Source organism: Heteronotia binoei, chromosome 10 (assembly GCF_032191835.1).
Source record: "Heteronotia binoei isolate CCM8104 ecotype False Entrance Well chromosome 10, APGP_CSIRO_Hbin_v1, whole genome shotgun sequence".
Classification (NCBI taxonomy): Eukaryota; Metazoa; Chordata; class Lepidosauria; order Squamata; family Gekkonidae; genus Heteronotia; species Heteronotia binoei.
In genome coordinates this window covers 4,614,812-4,637,991 of record NC_083232.1, presented here as the reverse complement: position 1 = coordinate 4,637,991, position 23,180 = coordinate 4,614,812, and the positions used below count along the sequence as shown (strand labels likewise).

The following is a 23,180-nucleotide window of genomic DNA, read 5'->3' as shown; positions in this document are numbered from 1 at the left end:
TATTTTTATTTTCTCATTAAAACTAAAAAAAATTGTCCAATATCTTTTTACGTTCCACTCTTTCTCCATATATCCTTTAAATTTCTTTCCACTCCTTTTTGAATATATCTAAGTCATAGTCTCTTAAAGTTTTAGTTAATTGGTCCATCTCACTCCACGATAAAACTTGCACAATCCCATCCCATTTCTCTGGTATTTTTCCTTGTTTCCCCAGCTGCGCATGCAATGTCCTAGCAGCTGAGAGCAAGTACCAAATTAAAGTCCTATCTTCCTTTGGAAATTTTTCTAATTGTAATCCAAGCAAAAAAGTCTCATTGAGAAAGTAATTTTCAAACTGTGACGGGAGTCAGGGTTTTATGAGGACCATTATACTTAAAGAAGTATCTTAAGGTCGATGCTGAGCCGATCTAATTTAGTACGCCTTCCAGCGATGTCAGGGGCGTGTGGCATATGCAAGTTGTGCTAATGAGCTCCGGCATCTCTTTTTCTGCAAAACCACCCCCCTCCCCCCGCTGTACTACAACCATTAAAACGAAGCAGTTTGAAGTTCTTCCAAAAAACCCCCAAAGCCATTTCTGTTGAGGGTGAGATCCCAAGCACTAAGATGTGATGCACCAGCGCTGGCCATCCCTTCCTTTAGGGTTGCTTGAAAAAAAACCCACTAGGGACATGGCATTTTTGGAATCCCAACACCTCGGCCTTCGCTGCTCTGATGCGGTCGTGTTGGCAAGTGGTGTTTGCATTTGTCAAATTGGCCTCGTTTGTTTAGAAGGGGGGGGGGAGAGATGGAGGGAAGTGACTTGAAAACCTTGGAAGGAAAATGTTTAATTTAAAGCAGTGGGAATGAGGCAGGACTTGGCCTCAGGGAATGCCAAGGTTTGTTTTCCGACCTCATCCAGGCCTATCATTTACCTATTGATTTATTTCACGCCGTCGGATTCTTGTCATTAATTATGGCTTGGAGGCCCCCTCCGTTCCTGGGGAGATGGTTTTTCCGAGCCCCGACCCCGAGGAAGCGGCCCTTGCCGGCGAAGGGAAAGCTGGAAGGCCCACGGGTTGGCGGGTGCCCCCTCGGTAATTGCCTCCCCGTCGTACCACCAGAACCCTTGGCAGAGAACGGCCTCCCCTCCCTTTCCCCTCCTCTCTGTCAGCCTCATTTCCAGTCAGCGCTTGTACCCTCAGGGAACACCATTTTCTTAGTAGAACCAGATGTTCCCATGTGCTCAGCTCCATTCCCTTTCGGCGAGCCTGTGGTGTTCGGAGGCATCTCTTTCATCCCCTCAAGAGCTCAGAGTGGCAAACTCGGGGAGGGGGGGGGGGCTCCCACATACTTTGTCCTGGGCAGAGGTTAGACCGTTGTCAATCCCCAGTTGGGGACAGGGGATCCCCTGGTTTTGAGGCCCTCCTCCTGCCTGAGGGTCATCAGAAAGCGGGGTGGGGTGGGGAAATGTCTGCTGGGCACTCCATTATTCCCTGTGGAGACCGATTCCCATAGAGTATGATGGAGAATTGACCTGCAGGTATCTGGGGCTCTGAGGGGGGGCTGTTTTTTAGGTAGAGGCACCAAATTTGCCACACAGCATCCAGTGCCTCTCCTCAAAACACCCTCCGAGGTTTAAAAAGATTGGACAAGGGGGGGTCCAGTTCTGTGATTCCAAAAAAAGAAGGTAGCTCTATCTTTCGTTATTTCCAACAGGGAAGAAATTTAAAAGGTATGCGGTCCCCTTAAATGTGATAGCCAGAACCCATGTTCCCACTAAGCTGCAGAGTCTTGTGAGCAAAAATTCTACTGGTATTGAAGTTACGAGGTGCTGCCAATAAAGTTGTGAGCTCCTGCATAAATTATTGTGCTCTGAGGTTATCCTTCCTGAGCTAAGACAAAAATGTCTGGGCTGGAGGCTAAAAATCTGTGAGCTAGCTCACGCTCGCTCAGCTTAGAGGGGACACTGGTCCCATCCAGTGTTCCCTCTAAGCTGCAGAGTCTTGTGAATTCGTGTGCTCTGGGGTCATCCTTCCTGAGCTAAGACAAAAATGTGTGAGCTGGAGGCTAAAAATCTGTGAGCTAGCTCACGCTCGCTCAGCTTAGAGGGGACACTGGCCAGAACTCTCTTTGGAGTTCAATTATACTTGGCACAACTGGCTCTACCCCCCCTGGCTTCACCCCCAAAGTCCCCAGATATTTCTTAAATTGGCAACCCTAGCAGAGGTATTTATTTCCATTCATCATTAGCACAGTTCACATGAATCCCCAAAGGCTCGGAACCAGGCATTGAAGCAGGATTTATCCTTTTCCCCCTTCCCAAGCTGGTGAAAAAGAAATGAGATAATGTTTTCCAAAATTAGGGAGCCAGGATGGTGCTACGCTCTTGGCCTAACCTACCTCACAAGGTTGTTGTGAAGAAGCCGTGCTGTTGAGGAGTTGAGATGAATTCAGAACCCCCTAACTTTTTCTGCTTTCCTTTTTACTCTCTCCCGTAGGAAGCTCCTGAAATCCACCCTGGTCCTCATGCCTTTGTTCGGAGTTCACTATATAGTTTTCATGGCCGTGCCATACACAGAAGTGACAGGGATCCTCTGGCAAATCCAGATGCACTATGAAATACTCTTCAATTCTTTCCAGGTACGGGAACCCCTCTGTACCTCTGTTGGGAGGATCGTTGCCCTGGTTCAAAACCAGAGAACCAACATAAGTACATAAGAGAAGCCCTGTTGGATCAGGCCAATGGCCTATCCAGTCCAACACTCTGTGTCACATAAGAACATAAGAGAAGCCATGTTGGATCAGGCCAATGGCCCATCCAGTCCAACACTCTGTGTCACATAAGAACACAAGAGAAGTCATGTTGGATCAGGCCAATGGCCCATCCAGTCCAACACTCTGTGTCACATAAGAACACAAGAGAAGCCATGTTGGATCAGGCCAATGGCCCATCCAGTCCAACATTCTGTGTCACATAAGGACATAAGAGAAGCCATGTTGGATCAGTCCAGTGGCCCATCCAGTCCAACATTCTGTGTCACATAAGAACACAAGAGACGCCACATTGGATCAGGCCAGTGGCCCATCCAGTCCAACACTCTGTGTCACATAAGAACACAAGAGACGCCATGTTGGATCAGGCCAATGGCCCATCCAGTCCAACACTCTGTGTCACATAAGAGAAGCCCTGTTGGATCAGGAAAATGGCCCATCCAGTCCAACACTCTGCGTCACATAAGAGCATAAGAGAAGCCATGTTGGATCTTGCCAGTGGCCCATCCAGTCCAACACTCTGGATCACACAGTGGCCAAAAGACCCAGGTACCATCAGGAGGTCCAACAGTGTGGCCAGGACACTAGAAGGCCACTGTCCACCCCCCCCCCCCAAGCACCAAGAATACAGAACATCACTGCCCCAGACAGAGAGCTCCAACAATATGCTGTGGCTAATAGCCACTGATAGACTTCTACTCCATATAAGACCATAAGAGAAGCCGTGTTGGATCAGGCCAATGGCCCATCCAGTTCAACACTCTTTGTCACACAGTGGCCATAAAACCCAAGTGTCATCAAGAGGTCCACCAGTGGGGCCAGGACACTAGAAGTCCTTCCACTATTGTCCCACCCCCACCCCTCAAGCACCAAGAATACAGAACATCACTACCCCAGACAGAGAGTTCCATCTATACCCTGTGGCTAATAGCCACTCATGGACCTCTGCTCCATGTATTTATCCAATCCCCTCTTGAAGCTGGCTATGCTTGCAGCCGCCACCACCTCTTGTGGCAGTGAATTCCATGCAGTAATCACCCTTTTGGGTGAAGAAGAACTTCCTTTTAATGAAGAGACGGTCTTCCTTGCTACCAAAGCCTTGACCCCGCTCCCTTGTTTCTGTGCCTTTTATTTTTATTTATTTGTTTTAGATTTATATCCCACCCTCTCTGCAAGCGGACGCAGGGCAGCTAACAGTCAACCCAAACTGTTACGATGCTAAGATCACTCAAACAAAGCAATAATGAAATCATTAAAATATAAATAGTGTGGTGCTATGCATTACGACATTCTTTGCTTTTTGTAACGAGCTCTCACTGATTTATTTGAAGGAAAGCTTGATTTTAGTCACCTTCCTCCCACCTTCGGAGCCCCATCACTTTTTTTCTGCTCTCAGGGGTGATTGTTCCACAATCGTGGGGCTGCCACTGAAAAGACCCCGTCTCGTGTACATACCAGATGTGTCTTTTTCATTGGTGGCTTAGTCAAGAGGGCCTCTCCCCATGATCTTAATTCCTGGGCCAGAACAGATGAGAGAAGACTGTCCTTCGGATCCTCCAGTCCCGAGCTCTCTGGAGCAGGGATGTCAAACTCAATTTTTATGAGGGCCGGATCTGACATAAATGAAACCTTGTTGAGCCAGACCATAATAGTAATAATAATACTTTTTATTTATATCCCGCCCTCCCCGCCAAAGCAGGCTCGGGGCGGCTCACAACATATTAATTCGATATAATACAATAAAATCATATAATTCGATAAATGCTACATTATAAAGCCATCGTTTAAATCAACATTCCAATTAAAATTAACATTTACGGTGCTAAATTTCAGGTTTTTAATAAATTGATGGCGGAATACAACAGCAGCGAATCTATCGTTAACTCAGCATTCAGCGAAGGCCCTCTTAAAAAGAGTAGTCTTGCAGGCCCTGTGGAATTGCTCAAGACTCCGCAGGGCCCGCACTTCGTCCGGAAGTTGATTCCACAGGTGTGGAGCTGCGATAGAGAAGGCCCGTTCCCTTGTGTTCTTCAATTTGGCCTCCCTCAGCCCAGGGATGTTCAGCTGGTTCTTTCCCACTGACCTCAGTGCCCTTTGTGGTTCATATACGGAGAGACGGTCCCTCAGGTAGGCAGGCCCTCGACCATATAGGGCTTTAAAGGTGATAACCAGCACTTTGTACCGAACCCGGTATGCAACCAGCAGCCAGTGCAACTTGCACAGCCCCAGCTGTATGTGCTCCCTTTTCGGGAGCCCTAACAACAGCCTAGCCGCTGCGTTCTGCACCAGCTGTAGCTTCCGGGTTCGGCACAAAGGCAGCCCCATGTAGAGGGCATTACAGTAATCCAGTCTTGAGGTGACCGTTGCATGGATCACTTTTGCTAGGTCCTGGCGCTCGAGGAAGGGGGCCAACTGCCTCGCCCGTCTAAGATGAAAAACGCAGACTTGGCAGTGGCCGCTATCTGGGCCTCCATTAATGAAGGCTCAAGTAGGACCCCCAAGCTCTTGACCCGGTGTGCTGCTTTCAGTGACACACCATCAAAAACTGGGAGAGGAATTTCTCCTCCCAGAGCGCCACAACCCAAGCAAAGGACCTCCATCTTCGTTGGATTCAGCTTCAACCCACTCAGCCTGAGCCAACCTGCCACGGCTTGCAGCGCCAGCTCCAGGTTTTTTGGGACGCAGTCAGGCTGGCCGTCCATTAGTAGATAGAGCTGGGTCATCCACATATTGATGACACCCCAGCCCATACCTCCAGGCAATCTGGGCAAGGGGGCGCATGTAGATGTTAAATAACATTGGAGAGAGAACTTCTCCCTGCAGCACCCCACAATCTAGCGAGTGCCTCTGGGACAGCTCTCCCCCAATTGCCACCCTTTATCCCCGTCTATCAAGGAAGAAGGAAAGCCACTGTAAGGCCAACCCCCTGATCCCTGCGTTGGCGAGCCGACAGGTCAGTAACCCATGATCGCGGCCGACAGGTCTAACATCAGCATTGCCACGCCGCCTCGGTCCAGATGCCGCTGGAGATCATCCACCAAGGCGACTAGCACTGTCTCCGTCCCATGGCCTGGGCGGAAGCCAGACTGATAAGGATCTAAGATGAAAGCGTCATCCAGAAAACCTTGCAACTGTAGCGCTACTGCCCTCTCGATAATTTTACCTAAAAATGGTAAATTTGAGACCGGTCGGTAGTTTGCCAATTCGGCCGGGTCTGCTGTACTCTTTTTCAAGAGAGGGCAGACCACAGCCTCTTTCAGAGGTGTTGGAAATCTCCCCTCTGAGAGGGATCTATTTAGAATGTCCCGTAAAGGACATGTAAGCTCCCTCTGGCAAGATTTAATCCGCCAAGAGGGGCATGGGTCCAGATCACAAGTTGTTGGACGTACAGTAGAGAGGATTCCGTCAACTTCCCCCAGGCTAAGTGTGTCAAAGTGATCCAGAACTGAACCAGAAGACGGGCGTGGAGTCTCGAGATCTTGTACTGTATCCAATGTGGTGGGAAAGTCCTGGCGGAGCGACGAGATTTTATCTGCAAAAAAATGTCGCTAAAGCCTCACAGCCTATCTCTAATTCTCCCACATTTAGTCTGCCTTGAGGCAGTGTTAGGTTCCTAATTATACTAAATAATTGTGCCGGGCGCGAATTTGCAGACGCAATCCTAGCCGCAAAGTAGTCCTTCTTTGCGGCTTTGACTGCCATCTCATAAGACCTCATAAATGTTCTGTAGGATATTCTCGTCACTTCGTCGCGAGTAGGCCACCACTGCCTCTCTAGCCGTCTGAGCCCTTGTTTCAGCTGTCGTAGCTCCGAGGTGTACCACGGAGCCAGCTTGACGCGAGGATGCAGAGGACGTCAGGGTACGATCTCATTGAGGAGGCCCGTCTGAAAACAACTAGGGACAGGGCCTTTTCGATTGCAGCCCCCTGTTGGTGGAACCAGCTCCCGGAGGAGGTGAGGGCCCTGCGGAATCTCGGACAATTCCGCAGGGCCTGTAAGACAACCCTCTTCTGACTGGCATACAACTGACCGATATCTGAATATCCAAATTCATGAACATCTGAACATTGGAATACTTGAAGAACCGACTTTTAGGGAAGATGTAGCATGGTATATTGATAAATGTTTTTATGTATTTTATTGTATTAATTATTAATGTATTTTAAGCTGATTTGAACATATATATGAACATATGAAGCTGCCTTATACTGAATAAGACCCTCAGTCCATCAAAGTCAGTATTGTCTACTCAGACTGGCAGCAGCTCTCCAGGCTCTCCAGCTGAGGTTTTTCATGCCTATTTGCCTGGACCCTTTTTTAGTGGAGATGCCGGGGATTGAACCTGGGACCTTCTGCTTCCCAAGCAGATGCTCTGCCACTGAGCCACTGTCCCTCCCATTTATTGTTAGAGTTTTATTTTGTAAGCCGCCCTGCTTCGGTGGGGTAGGGCGGGATATAAATGAATGAATGAAATAAATTTATGGCCCTGGATAGTCGGCCACGCCAAGCCTCAAGCAGGTCATCAAGGGAATCGCCAGGGGACCAAGGATCCCGCAGGGCCGTTTGGAACCGCTCAGGGTCCATCAGACTCCGTGGGCGAGCCAAAAGAGGCTCTCCGCCCATACAGGGTTGGGGCGGTGCCCTTCACACGGGCCTTGAGGGCAGGGTGATCCGACCATGGCACCGCTTCTGCGGCAATATCGTCCACCGTGTCGGGTTGGGCCGAGCAATGCTGAGCTGGGCCACGTGTCTACCTATTTAAGATTAGGTGGCAGAGATATGAATTTGATAAAGAACACGGACAAACACAAATATATGTTTTTAAAAAGCCTAAAACATGGTTTAAACGTTAGCACTCAATTGGTCTTAAAAATGCTTTCTTTGTATTTCTCCTACGGGATCCAGGGAACTGGGCAAAGGAAGCTCTGGCTCTTTCCTTCCTTCCCCAGGGGATTGGAAGGGAGGAGCCTCAGCCAATAGAAGGAAGAGAGGCTTGGCTCAGTAGCTCTGTTGTGCAACTGAGAGAGCCTGGCAAAGCAAGCTCTCCATCCCCCCCCCTTCCTCCCCAAAGGAGGAGCCTCAGCCAATGGAGAAAATAGAGGTTTTGCTCTGTAGCTCCTGTGCAATTGAGTGAGCCTTGCAAAGCAAGCTGTTATGCAGAAGGAAGCGAGATATAGGAAGAAGGAAGCAGATGATAGCTAGTTGCTCGGCGGCCTGATAGGAGCCCTCCGAGGGCCTGATTCGGCCCCTGAACTGCATGTTTGACACCCATGCTCTAGAGCTTTGAAGGAAAAAACCAATACCTTGAATTGGGTTTGGAAGCGGATCGTTAGTCAGTGTAATTTCTGTGGCACTGGGGACATATGCTCCTGATAGCTGGCCTCAGACAGTATTCGAGATGCAGCATTCTGCACTAGTTGCAGCTTCCAAACACTCTTCAAGGGTAGGCCCAATTACAGTGCATTGCAGTAATCCAGTCCAGGTATAGAGTAGTGCTAACTGGAATGGGAAGAATCTCCATTTTGGCAATGGTTTCTCCACCATGCCCCAGCAAACTGCCCTCCCCAACATTCATCATTGGTACACACCCCTTCTGAAAAGGTACAGATATAACACTGGGGTGGTCAAATTTACTTAACTGTAAGAGCCCCGTGGCGCAGAGTGGTAAAGCTGCAGTACTACAGTCGGAGCCCTCTGCTCACAATCTGAGTTCGATCCCAGCGGAAGCTGATTCAGGTAGCTGGCTCCAGGTTGACTCAGCCTTCCATCCTTCCAAGGTCGGTCAAATGAGTACTCAGCTTGCTTGGGGGGGGGGGAGTGTAGAGGACTGGGGAAAGCAATGGCAAACCACCCCATAAAAAGTCTGCTGTGAAAACGTTGTGAAAGCAACATCACCCCAGAGTCAAAAACCACTGGTGCTTGCACAGGGGACTACCTTTACCTTTTTTTACCTTTAAGAGCCACATAGAATAAACATCAGATGGTTGAGAGCTGCAAGACGTGAAGAGCTGGGAGGGAGGGGGGAAGGAAGGAAGGAAGGAAGGAAGGAAGGAAGGAAGGAAGGAAGGAAGGAAGGAAGGAAGGAAGGAAGGAAGGAAGGATAGATGGGGAGGGTGGAGGGAGGCAGAGGGGGAGAGAAAGCAACTTTAAATGCATTCTTTAATCTGTCTGCTGGCTTGGCCTGGGGAAGTGATTTAAAGTGATGGACCTTCTCACCATCCCCGGGCCCAAGGAAGTCCGTCTCAAGACAACCAGAGACAGGGCCTTTTCTACAATGGCCCCCACATGGTGGAACCAGCTGCCGGAAGAGGTGAGGGCCCTGCGGGATCTTACTCAGTTCCGCAGGGCCTATAAGACAACCCTCTTCCGGTTAGCCTATGCCGACTAGATAAATGTAGCTTATCAGATTTTAGTGAAATATACTGGATAGTTTTAATGTTAAGATTTTAAGGTTTTTAGGTTTTTTAAATGTTTTGACTTTTAAATGTATTAACTTTGTACCTTGTTTATTGTTTTGTGGTTTGCTGTGAGCCGCCCTGAGCCACTTTGTGGGAAGGGCGGGATATAAGTTATAGAATAAATAAATAAATAAAGAGACAAATGCCTTCTCCGAGTCGATGGGGTGGGCGGGGGCTTTGAGAGCTACACGATATGTTTGAAAGGGCTACAAGTAGCTCCCGAGCTACAGTTTGACCACCCGATACAACATTAAAGGAAGAGGAGAAGTCATTGCCATGGTTTCCATGGCTATCAGATCAATGCTCTGTGCACATCTTCATACAGCTGTGGTCCTTGGGCTTTGCATTGTGTTCAGTGGAGGTGTGCATCGTCTCAATTCCCTTGGCAACGGCGGTGACTCTCCGCGTCCAATTTCACTTTCTGTACTGGGAAAAAAAAATGTCTTTTCTGTTATGACTGCCGGGTTCTTTTAATAGATGCGCTCAACTGCATTTAATAGCAAACACTGGAAAGTTTCCTGTTTTAGGCCTTGCGTTGCCTATTAATTATTTGCAGGTGTTACGTTGAACCCTGCAGAGAGAAAGGCAGGATTCAAAGGGGGGGGGCACAGCCTGTTCCCGGCTCCGTGTGACAGATGTGGACCCCCCCCCCCGCCCCAAACCCTAAAATAAATCCCTAGTTCTGAAGAGGTCCTCCTTTGCATATGGTCTCCTTAATGGAAGAGCAAAGAATGCACGGTCAACGCCAATTTCTCCGGAGCCTGACAACTACAGTTGCCAACCTCCAGGTGATGTGTAAATAAAAAAACCCGCTAAGAGACAACATAATTTTTAAACAACAAAACAGTGTAATGTAAAGATCAGTGATGCCCTGACAGAGCTTGCACGTAGAACTTCAAAGAGACAAGAGCACGTAGCAAGAAGACGTTAATGGAAGACAGTTCAAAAGCAGTCTTTCCAATCACCAAAAAGCGACAATTTTCCAGTATTTAGTTCATGGAACTAAAGGAAGCCCTTCCAAAGACGTCTGTTCTAGATATCAAGATGCTTCATCCGTCTTTCTTCAGTTTGGAGGCTTATTTATCACTGGAACCCAATCTGTACCATACATTCACAGGAAGAAGAAGATATTGAATTTATCTCCCGCCCTCCACTCCGAAGAGTCTCAGAGCGGCTCACAATCTCCTTTACCTTCCTCCCCCACAACAGACACCCTGTGAGGTAGTTGAAGAGATTGGATTTATATCCCGCCCTCCACTCCGAAGAGTCTCAGAGCGGCTCACAATCTCCTTTTCCTTCCTCCCCCACAACAGACACCCTGTGAGGTGGGTAGGGCTGGAGAGGGCTCTCACAGCAGCTGCCCTTTCAAGGACAACCTCTGCCAGAGCTATGGCTGACCCAAGGCCATGCTAGCAGGTGCAAGTGGAGGAGTGGGGAATCAAACCTGGTTCTCCCAGATAAGATTCCACGCATTTAGCCGCTACACCAAATTGGCTCTCTATAAAAGCTATGGCTGACCCAAGGCCATTCCAGCAGCTGCAAGCGGAGGAGTGGGGAATCAAACCCGGTTCTCCCAGATAAGAGTCCACACACTTAACCACTACACCAAACAGAGTTGCCCACATTGGGTTGGGAGATTGCTGGCTATTTTGGATTTATATCCTGCCCTCCACTCTGAGCCTCAGAGCAGTCTACAATCTCCTTTGCCTTCCTGCCCCACAACAGACAGCCTGTGAGGTGGGTGGGGCTGAGAGCAGCAGCTGCGCTTTCAAGGACAACCTCTGCCAGGGGTATGGCTGACCCAAGGCCAGGCTAGCAGGTGCAAGGGGAGGAGTGGGCAATCAAACCCGGTTCTCCCAGATAAGAGTCCACACACTTAACCACTACACCAAACTGACATGGAAATCTTACAGACACGTTCTGAACCTTGTTGATATACTGTGAATGTATGGTAAAGACTGGGTTCCAGTGATAAATAAGCCTCCGACTGAAGAATGACCGATGAAACGTCTTGATAGCTAGAACAGACGTCTTTGGAAGGGCTTCCTTTAGTTCCTTTACTTGAAAACTGTCACACCTTGGTGATTGGAAAGACTGCTTTTGAACTGTCTTCCATTAATGTCGTCTTGCAACGTGCTCTTGTCGATTTGAAGTTCTACGTGCAAGCTCTGTCAGGACACCACTGACCTTTACATTACACTGTTTTGTTGTTTAAAATTTATGGTGTCTCTTAGCGGTTTTTTGATTCACACAACTGTACGCTAAGATCCTACAGTTTCGCTAACCTCCGGGTGATGGCTGAGGAATCCCCTAGAACGAGTGGCCGATGGTAGCTCCCCAGATGTTTTTTTGCCTGCAACTCCCATCAGCCCCAGCCATTGGCCATGCTGGCTGGGGCTGATGAGAGTTGTAGGCAAAAAAACATCTGGAGAGCTACCATTGGCCACCACTGCTTTAGAATTATAACCGATCTCCAGGCAGCAGAGATCAATTCCCCTGGAGAAAGTGGCTGCTTTGGAGGTTGGACTCAAGGTCGTTATACCCCACTGGAGTTCCTTCCCTCCCCTAGCCCCGCCCTTCACAAGCTCCACCCCCAAAATCTCCAGGAATTTCCCAACCTGGAGCTGGCAACCCCGTTCCCCCTTATTGCACATGAATACCCCTGGATCAACACTAATGTAGTGTCGTTTTCTCTCTTGTTCCTAGGGATTTTTTGTGTCCATCATCTATTGCTTTTGCAATGGGGAGGTAAGTCTCTTAGCATCGCTCTCTGCTTCAGGATGGTACTGCTTCCGACCATAGCCAGGGAAGGGTCCGGAGGTTATGTCGTATTGTTTTAAACGCTCAATGTGTCAAGCATGCTATTTCTAAGTATTGGTTTCATCCATACCTTTCTTCTCTTCCCCCCCCCTTCCCCCCTGTGGATGCATAATAAATCCCTCTGAATCCAGGATGTTTAGTGTAACCTTGTATTAACGGTGTAAAGTGCCTCTCCCCCAGATTCACACAGCCATGTCTTATCAGCTAGCAGAGAATGTGTGAGAAACAGAGATGTTAACGTTCCTTAGTCATAAAAGAGATACTAGCGAGTAGCCTTTGAACCTTCAACGCAATTTGCATCCTTACGTACTTCTTTTGAAGTTATCTGTAACCCTGCCTTTTGAAGTAGTCTATAAGACGCTATTCAATATTATGTCAGCCATTACTTCCAAGGAACCTGTCCTTGGAGCAAGTCATGGAGTTTCAATAAAACAAGTCTTTGACTAAAGAACAAAAACTTGATTATTTCGAAATATCGATGCTTGACACAGTGCACCCCACATTAGCACAGGAAAGAGAGGATTCCAGTCAGTCATTGGGGGGGGGGAGGTTCTCCCAGATAAGAGTCCACGTATTTAACCACTACATCAAACAGGCTCTTTTGGATTTATATCCTGCCCTCCACTCTGAGTCTCGGAGCAGCCTACAATCTCCTTTGCCTTCCTGCCCCACAACAGACAGCCTGTGAGGTGGGTGGGGCTGAGGGCAGCAGCTGCGCTTTCAAGGACAACCTCTGCCAGAGCTCTGGCTGACCCAAGGCCATGCTAGCAGATGCAAGTGGAGGAATGGGGAATCAAACCCGGTTCTCCCAGATAAGAGTCCACGCATTTAACCACTACACCAAACTGGCTCTTTTGGATTTATATCCTGCCCTCCACTCTGAGTCTCAGAGCAGCCTACAAACTCCTTTGCCTTCCTGCCCCACAACAGACAGCCTGTGAGGTGGGTGGGGCTGAGAGCAGCAGCTGCGCTTTCCAGGATGACTTTTGCCAGAGCTCTGGCTGACCCAAGGCCATGCCAGCAGGTGTGAGTGGAGGAGAGACCACCCTGTCTGTTGTGGGGCAGGAAGGCAAAGGAGATTGTAGGCTGCTCTGAGACTCAGAGTGGAGGGCAGGATATAAATCCAAAAGAGCCTGTTCAAACATCCATCTGCGGCTAGCGGTGGAAAGTGCTACCAAGTCTCAGATGACTTCTGGCGACCCCAGAGGCATTCCCAGGCGAGAGACAAACAGAGGTGGTTTTCCATTGCCTACGTCTGCGCAGCAACCCTGAACTTCCTTGGTGGTCTCCCATCCAAGTACGAAGTCTGCTTAGTTCTCAAGATCTGATAAGATCCAGTTAGCCTGAGTCAGCCAAGTTAGGGCAAGAGGTGAACAGAGGTGGCTTGCCATTGCCTGCCTCTGCGTAGCAACCCTGAACTTCCTTGGTGGTCTCCCATCCAAGTACGAAGTCTGCTTAGTTCTCAAGATCTGATAAGATCCAGTTAGCCTGAGTCAGCCAAGTTAGGGCAAGAGGTGAACAGAGGTGGCTTGCCATTGCCTGCCTCTGCGCAGCAACCCTGAACTTCCTTGGTGCTTAGCTTCTGAGATCTGATGAGATTGGGCTAGCCTGGGTCAGCCAGGTTAGGGCAAATCAAATAGTGGTGGGAAGTGATGTCAAGTTATAGCTGACTTACATCAACCTATAAGGCAGGAGTGGCCAACGGTAGCTCTCCAGATGGTTTTTTTGCCTACAACTCCCATCAGCCCCAGCCAGCATGGCCAATGGCTGGGGCTGATGGGAGTTGTGGGCAAAACACATCTGGAGAGCTACCGTTGGCCACCCCTGCTATAGGGTGTCCAAGGCAAGAGACAGACAAAGGTAGTTGGCCATTACCTGTCTCTGTGAAACAACCCCAGACTTGGTCTCCCATCCAAGTACTAACCACAGCCGACCCTGCTAAGCTTCTGAGATCTGATGAGACTGGGCTAGTCTTGGCCATCCTGGTCAAGGCAAGAGACAAACAGAGGTGGTTGGCCATTGCCTGCCTCTGCCTAGCAACACTGGACTTCCTTGGTAGTCTCAAGTTCTCAAGATCTGATAAGATCCAGTTAGCCTGAGCCAGCCAAGTCAGAGCAAGAGATGAACAGAGGTGGTTTGTCATTGCCTGGCTCTGCAGAGCAACCTTGGGCTTTCTTGGTGGTCTCCCATCCAAGTACTAACTGGGACCAACCCTACTAAGCTTCCAAGGTCTGATGAAACAGGGCTAGCCCAGGCCATCCAGGTGAAGGCAAAGGTGAACAGAGGTGGTTTGCCATTGCCTGCCTCTGCGTAGCAGCCCTGGACTTCTTTGGTGGTCTCCCAAGGTGGTCTTCCTTGGTGGTCTCCCATCCAAGTACTATGTCTGCTTAGTTCTCAAGATCTGATAAGATCCAGATAGCCTGAGCCAGGCAAGTCAGGGCAAGAGATGAACAGAGGTGGTTTGTCATTGCCTGCCTCTGTGTAGCAGCCCTGGACTTCCTTGGTGGTCTCCCAAGGTGGTCTTCCTTGGTGGTCTCCCATCCAAGTACTAACTGGGGCCAACCCTGCTAAGCTTCCAAGACCCAATGATATTAGGCTATCTTGGGCCATCTGCTGCTACCATCCCTTGATAAATCCCCATCTTGTTTCTCAACCTCCTCAGGTTCAAGCAGAAATCAAGAAGTCCTGGAGCAGATGGACATTAGCGCTTGACTTCAAAAGGAAAGCCCGCAGCGGCAGCACCACCTACAGCTACGGGCCCATGGTTTCCCACACCAGCGTCACGAACGTCACCACGAGAGGGGGGATCGCCCTTCATCTCAACACAAGACTCTTTCTGGGGAACCTCAACGGACACCGGAATTTGCCCGGATACGTCAAGAATGGCTCCATTTCCGAAAACTCCATGCCTTCTTCCGTGCCGGAACAGTATAACAAAGAAGAGGAGTACCTTAACGGTTCGGGACTCTTCAACGGAGACAGGCCGACGGCGCTTGTCGAGGAGGAAAAAGAGACAGTGATGTAAATTTCCCCCCCCCCCCGAAAAAACGGAAACGGTTAGCGATTCGGATGAGTTTCCAGAAAGCCCTGAGTATTCGGAAAGATATTCGGTTCACCATCAACCAACAAGGGACTTTGGACAGTTTTATTTTTCTGGAACAAGATGTCAAACGTTCTATGGGGAAAGTAGGCCATCCGTCTGTCTGATTGCAGACTCCTTGCTTTGCGGCCTGCTCGCTCACAATGTTAATGAAGGCTAGGGCTCTCTAGACCCAGCAGGGCTCGTCAGACCATTGGAAAATGAATGAAGGAGACAACTTTGAGTTTACAAGGACTTACCCACGGCTCTGTAGAGTTTAAGCGCAACTCCGCAGCAGTGGGAACTGGCTGGGTGTCAGGGCTTGGTGCAAAGTGAGGGAAGGGTTAGGTGGTACGAGCTCTCCCAGCTAGGCACTCGTGGGCCTTGGTGGGCTGGGGTCTTCCCGTTATTGAAAACAAACTGATTTTTGTCATATGGTGTATCCACACAGAACGGGGCGGGGACCACTGGATCCCAGTGGCTGGTTGTAGCTTACTGGTATAGGCTTCTGTGGCGAGGCTGAATTTTCATTCCTTCCTTTGATTCCGATCCAGTTCTCGCAAGACGCGGCTGCATGTCCCTAGAGGAATCTGAAAACTTTCTTCCGTCTAAACAGCATGTGCTTTTTGTGGTAACCCGCTCTTAACAACTACCAAATGGGAATTCTTAATCCTAGTGGAGTCTCGGTGCTGTGAGAAAGAAGCGAGTGCAATTCTGGAGAAATCGCTGAGGAGGTTGGCCCGAACTTCACAACCGTATGGTTCTTCCGCCTTCTCGGGGTATGCCTGCATAGCGGGGTGAGGAGGGGAGCTGGAAAGTGCCATTCGATCACAGCTGGTTTATATGGACCTGGTAGGGTTTTCATGGCAAGAGTCCAGCAGAGGTGGTATGCCATTGACTGCCTCTGCAGAGTGACCCTGGACTTCCATGGTGGTCTTCCATCCAAGTTGTGTCCAGGGCTGACTCTGCTTAGCTTCTGAGATCTAATGCGAACATAAGAACATCAGAGAAGCCCTGTTGGATCAGGCCAATGGCCATCCAGTCCAACACTCTGTGTCACATAAGAGAGGCCATGTTTGCTCAGGCCAATGGCCCATCCAGTCCAACACTCTGTGTCACATAAGAGAGGCCATGTTTGATCAGGCCAATGGCCCATCCAGTCCAACACTCTGTGTCACATAAGAACATAAGAGAAGCCATGCTGGATCAGGCCAATGGCCCATCCAGTCCAATACTCTGTGTCACATAAGAACATAAGAGAGGCCATGTTGGATCAGGCCAATGGCCCATCCAGTCCAACACTCTGTGTCACATAAGAGAGGCCATGTTGGATCAGGCCAATGGCCCATCCAGTCCAAAACTCTGTGTCACATAAGAACATAAGAGAGGCCATGTTGGATCGGGCCAATGGCCCATCCAGTCCAGCACTCTGCGTCACATAAGAACATAAGAGAAGCCATGTTGGATCGGGCCAATGGCCCATCCAGTCCAACACTCTGTGTCACATAAGAACATAAGAGAGGCCATGTTGGATCAGGCCACTGGCCCATCCAGTCCAACACTCTCTTGCACAGTGGCCAAAAAAAAACCAGGTGCCATCAGGAAGTCCATCAGTGGGGCCAGGACACTAGTAGTCGTCACACTGTTGCCCCTCCCAAGCACCAAGGATACAGAGCATCACGGCCCCAGACAGAGAGTTCCATCAATACCCTGTGGCTAATAGCCACTGATGGACCTCTGCTCCATATGTTTCTCCAATCCCCGCTTGAAGCCGTCTATCTGGTAGCCGCCGCCACCTCCTGTGGCAATGAATTCCATGTGTTAATTGGTCTTTGAGTGAAGAAGTGCTTTCTTTTATCCGTTCTAACCTGACCGCTCAGCAAATGTGCTGAGATCAGCGTGGGCCATCCAAAAGAGGACAATAACTGCCCTACAAATTATATTAGTTTCATATACCACACTTTCATTGCTTCCACACACACACACACACACACACACACACAAAGAATCCTAGGAATAGTCATTTGGTGACTTTGTGGGGCATTCTCCACTGGAGACCCTTTGCCCTCTGCAGCTTCCAGGATTCTTTGGAGAGAAGGAATCCCCATTCCAGTTTCAGTCTTCAGTGTAGACTAAGATTGAGGAGGAAGGAGTACAGTTAGATGGGTTCACTGGCTGTTTGGTGTATTTAATATGGATGCTATTGAACTGAGACCCCCAACCTTTTTGAGCCTATGGGCACCTTTGGAATTGTGACAGAGGACGGCAGGCACGACCACAGCATGGCTGCCGCAGGAGGCGGAGCTAATGCAAAAATGGCTGTTGCAATAAACAGAAGAAGCCCAGTGCAGGGGGGAAGAGGGGTAATTAAAAATACATTGAGAAAGCAGGGTGAGAGACCATACAACCAACACCGGGTTGGCAGCTGCCACTGAAACAATGTTATTTCAATCTGCGTAGCCCAACAGATCTTCAGGGGCCAATCAGAAGCGAAGCTGGGTAGACCCTCCACCTGGCCTCACCTGCTTTCTAAAAACACCTGGTGGGCATTAAAAGAAGATGCTATTGGATTTATATCCCGCCCTCCACTCCAAATTTCAGAGTCTCAGAGCGGCTCACAATCTCCTTTCCCTTCCTCCCCCACAACAGACACCTTGTGAGGTAGATGAAGACATTGGATTTATATCCCGCCGTCCACTCCAAAGAGTCTCAGAGCGGCTCACAATCTCCTTTCCCTTCCTCCCCCACAACAGACACCCTGTGAGCTAGATGAAGATATTGGATTTATATCTCGCCCTCCACTCCGAAGAGTCTCACAGCAGCTCACAATCTCCTTCCCCTTCCTCCCCCACAACAGACACCCTGTGAGGTGGGTGGGGCTGAGAGGGCTCTCACAGCAGCTGCCCTTTCGAGGACAACCTCTGCCAGAGCTATGGCTGACCCAAGACCCTTCCAGGAGGTGCAAGTGGTGGAGTGGGCAATCAAACATGGTTCCCCCAGATAAGAGTCCGAACACTTAACCACTACACCAAACTGGCTCTCAAACTAGCTTTATATGTTTTGGTTATTTTCTCATTTTGGGGGGGGGCAGGTAGATAGTGTCTGATAGAACCTATGGGGATCCCTGCTAAAGAGAAGTTCAAGCCATTTGTAATGCTTGCAAGGTTTGCCTACGTAGTAGGTGCTGAGAGATTCTTTGAGTGTTCTTGTGTCTGCAAGGGCTACTGTTCTGAGTTTCCAAAGGTGCCATTTTGTGGCGGGCTCCCCATTTTGCGGCTGTGCCCACCACACTGCGTTAGAATTCCCAAGGCGCCCACAGGCTCCAAAAAGGCTGGTGAGACCCCTGCTCTAACGTCTACTAAAAAAAAATGGACTGAAATCAAATTTAAACCAAAGCTGTTTAAGCTCATCTATTCAAATGTCTATTCAAATGGTCCAGATCCAGGGGGGACTGAGCATCATAGCTGCTGTCGACCAGACCCCAGTCTCCAGAGAGTCAGGGTCTACAAAGCAAAATTTCAGGTGGGTAGCCACATTAGTCTGCAGTAGAAGAGCCGGATTCGAGTCCGGCAACACCTTCGAGACGCACAAGATTTTCGTGGTAGAAACTGTCAAGAGTCAAAGTTTCCTTCCTCAAATAGCAGCAGGGATATCTAACAGCAACAAAAAAAAAAAAATCACCATCATAATTCCGGCGATTCTCTTGGGAAGAGCCATGGAAGGTGAAGCTAGTTTCAAAATGGCTCTAACTGGACACACCCTTCCTGTATCCCAGGACACCTGGATCTGCTCACAGCTTCCTTCCTGAAACACTAGCTTTTTAAGCTGCTGGGAAAGTGTTTTTCAACATCGGAAAGCGTATAAAGATGGTATTTCCCCACTACCACCCCACATGAGACTAGAGTGTTTTTGGTCTCCCTTGCAGCAGGTTTCGGGGGGGAAAGGGTTGCCAACTCCTGGAATGGAAATTCCTGGAGATGTAGGGAGCAGAGCATGGGGGTGAGCAAGGTATGGGGAGGGGAGGAGCCACCTGAGTGGGGTATAAGACAATGGAGTCCACCTTCCCGAGCAGCCATTTTCTCCAGGGGAACTGATCTCTGTTGTTTAGAGATCTCCAGGCCCGCCCCTTGGAGGCTGGCAACCCATAAGGAAAACATTTGAGCCCTGAAGAGCCATGGCCAGTCAGAGCAGGCAGGACTGAGTCAAGGGACCACGGATGTGATTCTTTATAAGGCAGCTTTGCGTGTTGCTCTGTGTTCCAATCACCCCCCCCCCCCCCAAAGAATCCCATCTCTCTGCTTCAGAGGCCGAAGGCAGTAAAGAAATGGTCTTTCTCCAGCTCCCTTTTCGTCCTAAGAGTGAGTTGTGGGTGTATCCCCATAAGTTAAAATGTGTCAGCAGTGGCCCTCAAGGAAAGGAATCGCCCCGCAAATGTTTTGTTATAAATGCAAAGCGGGAAAGAAAGGCGTGCGACTTAATTATTTGTGTGGTTTTTTTTTTTTTCACCAGAAATGACTTGCAATGAATAACATATGTCTGGAGATGATTTGAGCAAAAAAAAAAAAAATGTACAAGAATTGTTTACAAAACGAAAGACATCCATCCGTGATAAATAAATTTCTAAAAAGACTGCAAACCGATTCTTTGTTGATTTTTTTGCGATGGGAAATCGGCCGTCGTTTGGAGATTGGAGGTTAGACAAGAGGGAGGGAAGGCAACAAGACAGTTTGGGGTTTTCTTTGGCCGAGGGTTACAGAATAGGACACCGTTGTTCCTTCGCTCAGATGGTTAAAGGGCAGGGAGGCTAAAGGGCCACGTGGCTAAAGGACAGGGAGTCTGCTTGACGTGCAGAAGGCCCTAGGTTCAGTTCTCCCCAGCTGCATTTCTGATTCAAAGGATCTGGTTTAAGATGGATCATGTCAAAGATCTGAGGACATGGAGAGCTGCTGCCCTTCAAAGTAGACAATGGTGTTGTTAGAAGAAGAAGAATTGCAGATTTCTACCCTGCCCTTCTCTCTGAATCAGAGACTCAGAGCAGCTTACAATCGCCTATATCTTCTCCCCGCACAACAGACACCCTGTGAGGTGGGTGGGGATGAGAGAGCTCTGACAGAAGCTGCCCTTTCAAGGACTACCTCTGCTAGAGCTATGGCTAACCCAAGGCCATTCCAGCAGCTGTAAGTGGAGGAGTGGGGAATCAAACCTAGTTCTCCCAGATAAGTGTCCGCACACTTAACCACTACACCAAACTGGCTCTTTTTAGAGTTGCTTGATCTATCACTATCAGAGCGCCTAGAGCAGGGGTGGGGAACCTCTGTCCCAAGGGCCATATGCGGCCCTCGAGGTCACTTGGTGTGGCCCTTGGGGATTATTGGGCTGAATCGAACCATGTGGCAGCCTCCCTAGGGCCCGGCTGGCGAGCAAGGATCGTGGGGCCCAGCCGCGCTGTGCAGCAGCCTCCCCAGGGCCAGGCAGGGATTGCAGGGCCCAGATGTACTGTGTAGCAGCCTCCCTGGGGCCTGGCTGGCCAGCCAGAATTGCTGCAGGGCCTGAAAAAGTTACTGTCACCGTTCAGTTTGCACTTGATTATCCCAGAGGGTGTAACCTAATATGCTAATGACCTAATATGCTAATATTAGGGGATGTGGTCTAATATGAAGAAATCCCTTGGTACCTGTTGCATTAACCATCACCAGTGGTCTGACCTAGCCTCAGATCGCAAAGCATGGAGGCACACCATCCACCAGGCTGTCTCTTCCTTTGAGAACGCACGCATACCTGGTCTTGAGGACAAAAGGAGATCGAGGAAGAATCGCACTGCTACAGCACCAACCCCAAATCAGACTTTTCCCTGCAGCCACTGTGGCCGGACCTGCCTGTCCCGCATTGGTCTTGTCAGCCACCAGCGAGCCTGCAGCAGACGTGGACTACTGCACCTTTCTTAAATCTTCGTTCGTGAAGTCAAGCCGAGAGAGAGAGAGAGGTCTAATATGCTACTGAGTTCCTGCTGGGCTTTTTCTACAAAAAAGCCTGGACCTATGCATTTGCCTAGGGCGGCGGGCCGTGTGTGTGCACGCCAGATTAGGCTCTCCCCACCTGTCTTCAAATAGAAAAACAATTATTTGCATTAATTTTGCTGGCCCAAATCATTCTCCCTCGGCGAAGCGCTGTTTTTTAAGCTGATAATTTGTGATGGCCCGCGAATTATGTTATAAATATCCAAATGGCCCTTGGCAGAAAAAGGGTTCCTCATAGGCTTCCCAACCCTCCCGCTCTGGCGGGAGACTCCTGGGTTCGCAGCCTCATCTCCCGCTCTTCAAAAATCGGGAAGCGGGGGGTGGGGGGGAGTGGGGGGAGAACATACCTGTAGGCTTCATGTTGTTATAGAGCTCCTGAGCCGTTTGTAAAATGTATGCCCCTTTAAGGCTGGGCAGGAAGCAGGAAGGGCTTGGGAGAACGGCCCCTCCCTTTCTTTTGCTTTCGTTTTCACAGCAAGAGTTCTTCGGAAGAAGATCTGGTAAGTATTTGGGTGTGAGAGAGAGGGAGGGGGCAGGGGATTCCCTGGTTTGGAGGCCCTCCCCCCCCCTTTAGAAAGTGTGGGGTGGGGAGGGAAATGTCTACCTGGCACTCTATTATTCCCTATGGAGAACGATTCCCATAGGGAATAATAGGAAATTCATCCGTGGGTATTGGGGGCTCTGGGGGGGGGTCTATTTTTTGAGGTAGAGGCACCAAATTTTTAGTACAGCATCTAGTTTCAAAACGATTGGACCAGAGGCTCCAATTCTATGAGCCCCAAAAGATGGTGCCCCTATCCTTCATTATTTCCTATGGAAGAAAGGCATTTTAAAAGGTGTGCTGTCCCATTAAACGTGATGGCCAGAACTCCCTTGGAGTTCAATTATGCTTGTCACATCCTTGTTCTTGGCTCCACCCCCAATGTCTCCTGGCTCCACCCCCAAAGTCTCCTGGCTCCGCCCCCAAAGTCCTCAGATTTTTCTTTAATTGGACTTGGCAACCCTAGTTCCTCACCCCCCTGGCCTAGAGTATCACAGTAAGGACCAAAGACGAAAGAACTAACTGTGAAAAAAATAACGGAAAAAAAAATCAAAGGATTTAGTAACGATTTAACGAAGTCAGTCGGTCACATTTTATTTGTATCCCGCCCTCCCCGACCAAAGCGGCTCAGGGCGGCTAACAGCAAAAACTCAACACATACATTGTACAATAAATACCATTTAACTACAATTAATTAAAATCCATTAAAATTCTAAAAACATTAATGCATTAATGCAGAAAGACTTCAAGCAACACAATACTAGTATTCTAAAGACTGTAAATTAATTACAAGCACCCTGCAATTACAGTTTCAATAATAAATATCCCAAACGACAATTTTATTCATTCAAGTCCATTTAGAAGCGTCGGTTTCCGACTTTTAAAACTCACGACAATTCACCCACTCCGACGGGCCGGTGCTCCCAATATGGCCATGTGAAAAGAGGTTCTTATACTTTCCACATTTTTCTTAATCATCCAGAGTTATGGCTTCCGGTGTTCATAAATGAATGAATGAGCTTTTTGCACACAAAGCTGAAGTGGATATGATATGAGCCTCTAACAGGAACTTGCCTTTACTTCCGTTTCTGGGGGAAACCCTTCTTCAGAAAGGCGTATCCCACTGCAAAAATTCTTTTGCCAGTCACTTGTGCACAGCACCCAAGCATGAAGAAAATCCGTAAATGAAACCTTGTCGGGCCGAGCCATCTTGGGTTGAGCCAGGCCATTTGTGTACCTATTTATGATTAGGTTAAAAGGTAAAGGTAGTCCCCTGTGCAAGCACCAGTCGTTTTCGACTCTGGGGTAACGCTGCTTCCACAACGTTTTCACGGCAGACTTTTGACAGGGTGGCTTGCCATTGCCTTCCCCAGTCATCTACACTTTCCCCCCAGCAAGCCGGGGACTCACTTTACCAACCTCGGAAGGATGGAAGGCTGAGTCAACCTGGAGCCGGCTACCTGAACCAGCTTCCGCTGGGATCGAACTCAGGTCGTGAGCAGAGGGCTCCGAC

At 49.1% G+C, this 23,180-nt stretch overlaps 1 protein-coding gene across 1 annotated transcript in view; it reads left to right on the top strand.

Moving 5' to 3' along the window:
* The window catches only part of PTH1R (parathyroid hormone 1 receptor), a 55,572-nt gene extending 40,506 nt beyond the window's left edge, over positions 1 to 15,066 (top strand). The window contains exons 9-11 of the mRNA XM_060248119.1: positions 2,479 to 2,620; positions 11,917 to 11,958; positions 14,693 to 15,066. Coding sequence (XP_060104102.1) covers positions 2,479 to 2,620; positions 11,917 to 11,958; positions 14,693 to 15,055 — 547 coding nt within the window. The 3' untranslated portion in view covers positions 15,056 to 15,066. The remainder of the gene's footprint in view (positions 1 to 2,478; positions 2,621 to 11,916; positions 11,959 to 14,692) is intronic.
* Positions 15,067 to 23,180: the final 8,114 nt, after the last annotated feature.